Source organism: Myzus persicae, unplaced genomic scaffold (assembly GCF_001856785.1).
Source record: "Myzus persicae strain clone G006 unplaced genomic scaffold, MPER_G0061.0, whole genome shotgun sequence".
Taxonomy (NCBI): Eukaryota; Metazoa; Arthropoda; class Insecta; order Hemiptera; family Aphididae; genus Myzus; species Myzus persicae.
In genome coordinates this window covers 465,392-472,393 of record NW_019101513.1, presented here as the reverse complement: position 1 = coordinate 472,393, position 7,002 = coordinate 465,392, and the positions used below count along the sequence as shown (strand labels likewise).

Genomic DNA, 7,002 nt, shown 5'->3' with positions numbered 1-7,002 from the left:
AGACTACAAGTTCCGCTGAAAGCGCTAGCAGTCACGAGGTTTTTGATAAGAACATTGCACGGTCAAAAAATTTTCATCGTCGTGCAACCATAGTATCTATAGCCGTGGTTTCGGTACATTTTTTCATAAAAACATAGCACATAGTATTAAACCTATTATGTGGTATAAGGTCTATGATAACAACAACTCGCAGTGATAGCAGCTGCTTCCCTGGACAACAATTCGCACGAGTAATCAAAAAGCGCCCTCTATGTTGTTACGCCAAGAAAGAACACTCATAATTGCTTGTCTATATAGTGGAATAAGGTTTACCTTTTTTGACATAGTGGGTTATGGTACACAGATTTCTATGTTCTATCTTTGAGCATTCTATCATTTCTATCTATCTAAATCTGTGTTATACAAAGACGTGCACTATTGCACATTTCCACTGTAGTCGGTAACTTACTGTTTTCATAATATATCTTTAATCGAGTTTAATATTATAATCTATGGAGTCCATGATAGTATGGACTGTGATTCTATCTATTCGTGATATGAACTATGGTTTATCTTAGTCCGTGATTATGACTAGGATAAATGGATAATAATTATCTACACACCTTGGGTTATTACTTAAGGATACTATTGAATTTAGATACTTTTTAAAGTAGTATATGACAAATTAAAATACTTTAGCTACCTTACTACCTTACTATCTACAACTTCTGTCTACCAGATTTAGTTAAAAAATTGCGTTAAATCTTCTTGACGTCGTACCATAATCGAAATCGGATAGTAAACTATAATGAATTCATTAGTTGCTGATTATGGTGATGAAACAGACAGTGATTCGTTGGAAAGTGATCAAAATCTAGATGAAAACACTAAGGAGATGAAGTAATTTTGATCAATTACCTATACCTGATTTCTTTGGAACATATTGCACAGATTTCAGTGATGCAATCAATACTAAAAAATATATTTACAATTTTCAAATACACCTAATGTTAATATATATCATGATTTTATGTCAACAAATTAAAATTTAATTTCAATGGATAATCTGATGCCTGTGTGACTATGTCCAAATTGTTATTTCATTGTATGCCTCTGTATAAAATTAAAATAATATTATTAGTTGTAAAACATTATTACCTTTGCTTTATTTTAATTTCAGGACAGATGATGAGTTTAAAATTGAGAATAAGCTTCCCGCACCAAGATTTAAAGATACTGGTATTATCAATGAATCTGTCTTCAGAAATCCTTACTTAGAAGCTGAAAGAGCTAAAAGTGCAGTATTAGAAAAACATGTTAAAATGGTTCCTGCTAAGGACCACCTTACAAAAGTTAATGGGAAAAATATATGTTGGATGAACAAAAAAGGTCGCTGTCGTTTCGGAAATAAGTGTAAATTTGCTCACGATTCAGAACTATTTAATGGTCCCAATACAATAGATGAAGACAAATCAAATGAAGAGAGTTCAAAATTAAATAGAAAAAAGAAAAGACCTGGATTATCACAAACTTTAATACCTGGAAAAAAAATACTTAAAATATTTAAAAAAACAGAAATGTCTAACGTCCATTCATAAAATATTACCTACATATTTTATACTGTTTTTTAAATCCTAATGTATATAATATAAGTACATAAGAAGTTTAATAAATGTTATCAACTTAAACGCAATTAAAATGTTTTAAAGTTATGGAATTATCTAGTCAGTGTTCCTATATTTTTTTCAGATTTCATGCTTGATTCATCAAACCACATTTAATCTAACATACAGACAATACAGTAATTATGAATCAATAGAAATTTTCTATTTATTATTATTATTATTTGTCCAGTAGATGGCACAGGTATTGTGATTGGAGGACCGAACTTCTTGGAAATCAAGTATTCGATTCAGTGATCTACGAATTAATAGATAGCTGATTTTTTTCTTTAGCATTGGATTAGTTAGCAGATATAAGACATAAGTATACTTCTCAATTAATACTTTTTGTTAGATTTTATTCAAAAGATAATGTTATTGAAGAAGACTTTTTGAAAATCATACCGATGAAAAGCCAAACTCGTGGCTTGTATTATTTTGAAACAATATGCATTTTTTAAGCAAAAAAAAATTAAAAATTAAATTATTTATTTATGAACAAAAAGCTGATTTTCCTTAAATAAATTCACTATCATTTTCTTACAAATTTGCATTACTTGCACATGTAACTAAAAGATGATATACTTCAAACCAATCTGAAAGAAGAAAATAAACTTATCCCTCACATGGCCAGTAAGATTTTTGCTTTTGAAGAAAAGTTCAAAATGTACATTGAAATGTGCCATCATTATACAGTTTTGAAGTATTTGAACTCAGAGGCTTTGCAATGTTGTCATATATTTTTGAGAAATTGTTCAATTCAGACACTAATTTCTGATGGTTTATTGATAATATTTTTAATGCTGATTCTGGTAGATTGTTATTCTTTGCATATTGAAAATTCTTTGGTAATAAATACTGAATATCAGCTATAATTTCTCTATTACTTGAATATATAAATTATATATGTGTTAAATAAAATAACCCAGTCATTTAGACAAGTGCACGTTTAATATGGTTAACATACAACACAAGTATTAAGTATTTACAAATTAACTGTTAGAATAAAAGAACCATTAATGTGTCCCGCTAATTTTATTAAGAAATAATTATTACATTTTAAAGGAAACAAATTGGCCCCACTTAGAACTAAAAAAATAAATTGAAATATATTTATAAGAATTGTATCTATGTAATAAGTAATAACTAATTAGTAAATTTTAAAAAAAGCTACTCTTGTATTGGTGTTACATCTTTTATTCATAAAAATGCTACAAACCAAACCAAATACATTTATTTTGATTGATCTTGAAATTATCATAAATTTGGCTTATAGATAAATAGTATATATACATCTCGGAGATTTATTAATACCTCAAGTTTATTTGAAACTTAAATAAGTGTATTAAGACCTCCTCATTGCTAACATTGTATTTATTTCCCATATAATTCTTCGAAGATGATCAATTATTTCTTTTAAATGTCTATTTTTATTACTTAATTGTTCAGCTACTTCTTTCATTTCATCGCTAGCAACACGATAAGTTTCGCTAGTTTTCCTTTCTTCAGACTTCATGTCCCATTCTTCTTGGAGTGGAATCAATCCTTCTATATGCATGTATTCCATACCTTGTAGTTGACAGCTATCATTACATTTTTCGTATATAATTCTTAGTCGTTTAAATAGTAATTTTATGTTCCTCAATTGATCTTGCATTTTAATCCGCCTTTCATTACTCATGTTAGCACCAGTTGTAGTACCATTCGGTGGCATAAGAACTTTAAGTAGCTGAAACACTTCATGTGTGCGAGACACTATCTCTTGAACGGTTTCTTGTCCAAAACGACACAAAGATGCAGTGTTAAATTGATGACCAGATGCTGACTGATTCTGGTTGGAAGGAGGCACTGGAGGCTGGGAAACGGAACCAACACCTACAGGATTCTGATTAAGAGGAACTTGTGGTACCAATACATTGTGTTGACCCGGAACCTGTGCCTGTATATTAGATTGTAAGCCAGGCCCCACGTTAAAGCTTGGTTGACCAACCATGCCAGTCTGAGACGACTGCATATTGATATACGGATGTTATATAAAACTTTAATTTAAATAATTGTAAAGCAATTTCGTACACAAAGTAAGAAGTAAAATCTAAATTTTACATAGACGGTGTACTGACATGGAATACAAATAAGTAATAAAAATATTTAACCAATAGGCCGTGACAAATTGAGTACCAGAACGAGGATTAAGATTGAGAAGACTACATCACACTCCGGCGAAGTTCTGAATTTCTGATAACACCACAACTGGCCCAACTCCTGAGATCTGTCATACGAATGCATGATTAAACAACCACAGGGGGCGCTGTAGTCGCTAGGGGTTGCTACTGTTTGTAACCACAATTTGTGGTCCACAAACTATTATCATTCGCGTCCATATTGTTCTATAGTTCTATGAAATTTTTCTGTGCTTTAAGCGGAAAGCGTCAAGTATTATCACGGAATGGATTAATTATTTATGTTTTTTGAAAATATATTCATTATTATGAACCATAACGCTTATTAAATTGTATAGGTTGTATAATATTACGCATTTATTAATTTGTCTGATAAAATCATATACAAATACGATTGATAGGCATTTGCCCATTAGGTATTTAGTATGGTATAGTTAATTATTTATGGAAATACAGAATTTGTATTATGACGATTATGTAAACATGCTAATAATTTTTGAGCACAAGCATTGAATGTTTAGAGTTTGATCATAAAATAGCTTTAGCTACCCAGAAGGAATTTTTTTTTCTTTACAATGTATTTCCAACGAGTTAAGAACAATGGTACAAAAAAAATTGGAAATAATTTGGAAGGCTTTAATTTCCAAAATTATTATTTTATAATTTTATTTTTGCACTATTATTCATAACTCGTTGAATATTATACTCGTATGTTTAAAAAAAAAATCAAATTCATGCTGGGTAGCTAAGGTGAATTTGTTCCAGAGTTTGTTAGATAGGGGTTTTTTTACCATATTTTTAGTCTAGTACTTTTGCCCCCTTGAATTTTTAGTACATAATATAAAAACTGAAATTTCACTTTTTAGTTAATAAATGTTTTCAAAATTAAATAAGAACAATTTTCAATTTGAATCTACTTTTTATATTATATGTTACAACAAAGAACGCATTTGCATTTTATGTACCTAAGTATATGCAATTAAATGAATCAGCTAATAGAAAAATTATTCATTAATTAAACTATTGAGAGTCATTATTATTAACAAATTTTGACAAAAAATCATTTGGCTTTGGCTCAACAGTATCCTTAAATAATGTCATTACATGACAGTCCTGAGCCCATTTAGTAACAATTTCTTGCAACAGCATCTGACCCTGCAAATTAAAAATTATAAAATGAGTTATTCATTCAAAGATGATATTATAGTAATAAATAGGAAACACATACAAATTTGTATTATTAGAAAAACACTATAAACTAAAACGTATTAACACTTATAGATAGTAGGTACCTGATACACTTTTGCTTTTTCTATATAACTGTTCAGATAAATCATAGGGCACTAAGCACTCACCGGTCGCTTATACTGAGCAGTCAGAAATATATTTTCATTTGAAATATTTTTTTTTTGCTTTCATTGATCAATTTAATCACATTTGTGCTACATTTTGAGACCGAAAATCATACATTTTCTTTTGCTATATTCTTCATAACGCGTTTAGCTTTCTCTGAGTTTATTAGGTCAGTATTGCCTTCGTAATTAAGAGTTGTGAGGAATCCATTTTTTTAACATTTTATCAAATACAAACATTATTTTTTAAATAATAAGAAAAATAAATACCAAATTTGAGTAAGAAATAATGAGCTTATATTGAATTAATATACAAACTTAATTTAACTTTCTTACACCTTCTACTGAAGAAACTAAGATAGTAAAAAAAATAATGGCTTAAAATACCACAAACCTGTAGCTAATAATCTAAATAAACAGTCCTAGATTCTGGTTTCACATGAATTGTTTTTAACAAGATAAGCAAATCAAAACTGGTGATTCATTTTGTAATAATTGTAAACATTAATAATATACCTCATTATGACTTTTGGTGTGTGTATTTTGTTCAAACACAGATTAAAATCTGTGATGTTCTGTGTTTTTGTGATAATTACTTAATAAAATCAAAGAAAGCTAAATGTGTAATGAACAAAATAGCAAAAAAAAATTATGATTCGACCTTTTGAATTTGTATACAAAATGAGATTAAATAATCCAATAAAAGCAACACATTTACTTCTAACAACATTTTTTTATGACTTCCGGCTTAGGACAATGCAATGCCAGATGTACTATAAAGCATCTGAGCTTCCAGTGATATACTTAGTTGCAGCGATGTTTATACATTTTTACATACCTTGATCACTAACATATCAATGACTCTAACATCAGTTATGTGTTTATTTTTCAAGAATTCTTCTTTCAACTTAATTTGACATTCTTCTTTTGTAACGGGTAAATGACGATCAAACACTAAAAGAATACATTAACTTTGCATACAAATGTTGGAAATATATCTTAAATTGTGTACTTACACATCAAAGGGATTTGCCTGTAATATGTTTTATATAAATTTAAAACTCTTTTTTTAGCTTCCGATTTATCAGATGATAATAGTGGTCTAACTATTTTAGTTGCACATTTAGAGGCTTCTCGAGCAGCCATTTTAAAAAAAAATATGTATTTTCAAATATCGACAATCGTAATGAATTTTTCGGTGAAAAATAATTGTATTTATTAAATATTTTAAACAGTGAAGTAGATGCAAGATAGATATTGTAATACTAAGAAAATGTCTAAAATAAATTTGTATGATTAATGTCTTATCAAACATCAGTAACCTTTCAAGTTTGATAAAAAACATTGACTATCAATCATATGTTAAAAGCACGATACTATGAGCACCACAGATACATAGAATAAACGTCATATATAATATATCACACATTTATATCTATAAATAAATGTATTTTATTAATCTGTGATGAGCACGGACTATGATATAATATATATGAAATTATAAACTGTCCGTGACTGGTGTATCATCGGCCGGAACCGGTTGTTATGGGGGTCATATCTCCCCCTTGAAATTTGAACACAATACAACAATATAGTCTATGGATAATGAATACATGTGTTTTACTGAATATGTCTATTAAAAATTAAATTCTTTATAGTATATCCTCCCAACTCATAAAAAAATAATAGATATAAGCTGGTGATACAATTGTGAGTATACCTGTCACCTATACACAGCTGATTTATCTGTGGATTATAAGAATGTACTTATATTATATTTGTTAATAACAAGTTTTCTTGCCCTCACCCATAAGCGCAACTAGGGGGGGG

General features: G+C 29.1%; 3 protein-coding genes across 3 annotated transcripts; 1 reads left to right on the top strand and 2 right to left on the bottom strand.

Moving 5' to 3' along the window:
- The first annotated feature begins 280 nt into the window (after positions 1-280).
- Positions 281-1,673, top strand: LOC111029386. Its single transcript, XM_022308360.1, has 2 exons — positions 281-879; positions 1,160-1,673. Exons 1-2 carry the CDS (start codon positions 788-790, stop codon positions 1,575-1,577), a joined length of 510 nt encoding a protein of 169 aa, XP_022164052.1. The 5' UTR covers positions 281-787; the 3' UTR covers positions 1,578-1,673.
- An 899-nt stretch (positions 1,674-2,572) lies between these two features.
- Positions 2,573-4,588, bottom strand: LOC111029385 (mediator of RNA polymerase II transcription subunit 30). Its single transcript, XM_022308359.1, has one exon. The coding sequence runs from the start codon at positions 3,652-3,654 to the stop codon at positions 2,986-2,988; it is 669 nt and encodes a 222-aa protein (XP_022164051.1). The 5' UTR covers positions 3,655-4,588; the 3' UTR covers positions 2,573-2,985.
- Positions 4,589-4,719: 131 nt separating this feature from the next.
- On the bottom strand, positions 4,720-6,478 carry LOC111029387 (NADH dehydrogenase [ubiquinone] 1 alpha subcomplex subunit 6). The gene is made up of 3 exons (XM_022308361.1): positions 6,189-6,478; positions 6,011-6,126; positions 4,720-4,975 (listed from the first exon to the last, which is right to left on the bottom strand). The coding sequence occupies exons 1-3, from the start codon at positions 6,316-6,318 to the stop codon at positions 4,841-4,843; spliced, it is 381 nt and encodes a 126-aa protein (XP_022164053.1). The 5' UTR covers positions 6,319-6,478; the 3' UTR covers positions 4,720-4,840.
- Positions 6,479-7,002: the final 524 nt, after the last annotated feature.

Bases quoted from the DNA above. Each gene is read 5' to 3' on its own strand.
- LOC111029386 (XM_022308360.1), top strand. From the start codon at position 788: ATGAATTCATTAGTTGCTGATTATGGTGATGAAACAGACAGTGATTCG. The intron at 880-1,159 runs GTAATTTTGATC...TTTTAATTTCAG, and splicing joins GAAAACACTAAGGAGATGAA to GACAGATGATGAGTTTAAAA.
- LOC111029385 (XM_022308359.1), bottom strand. From the start codon at position 3,654: ATGCAGTCGTCTCAGACTGGCATGGTTGGTCAACCAAGCTTTAACGTG.
- LOC111029387 (XM_022308361.1), bottom strand. From the start codon at position 6,318: ATGGCTGCTCGAGAAGCCTCTAAATGTGCAACTAAAATAGTTAGACCA. The intron at 6,127-6,188 runs GTAAGTACACAA...GTATTCTTTTAG, and splicing joins CAGGCAAATCCCTTTGATGT to TGTTTGATCGTCATTTACCC. The intron at 4,976-6,010 runs GTATGTAAAAAT...TTTAATTTGCAG, and splicing joins TTGATATGTTAGTGATCAAG to GGTCAGATGCTGTTGCAAGA.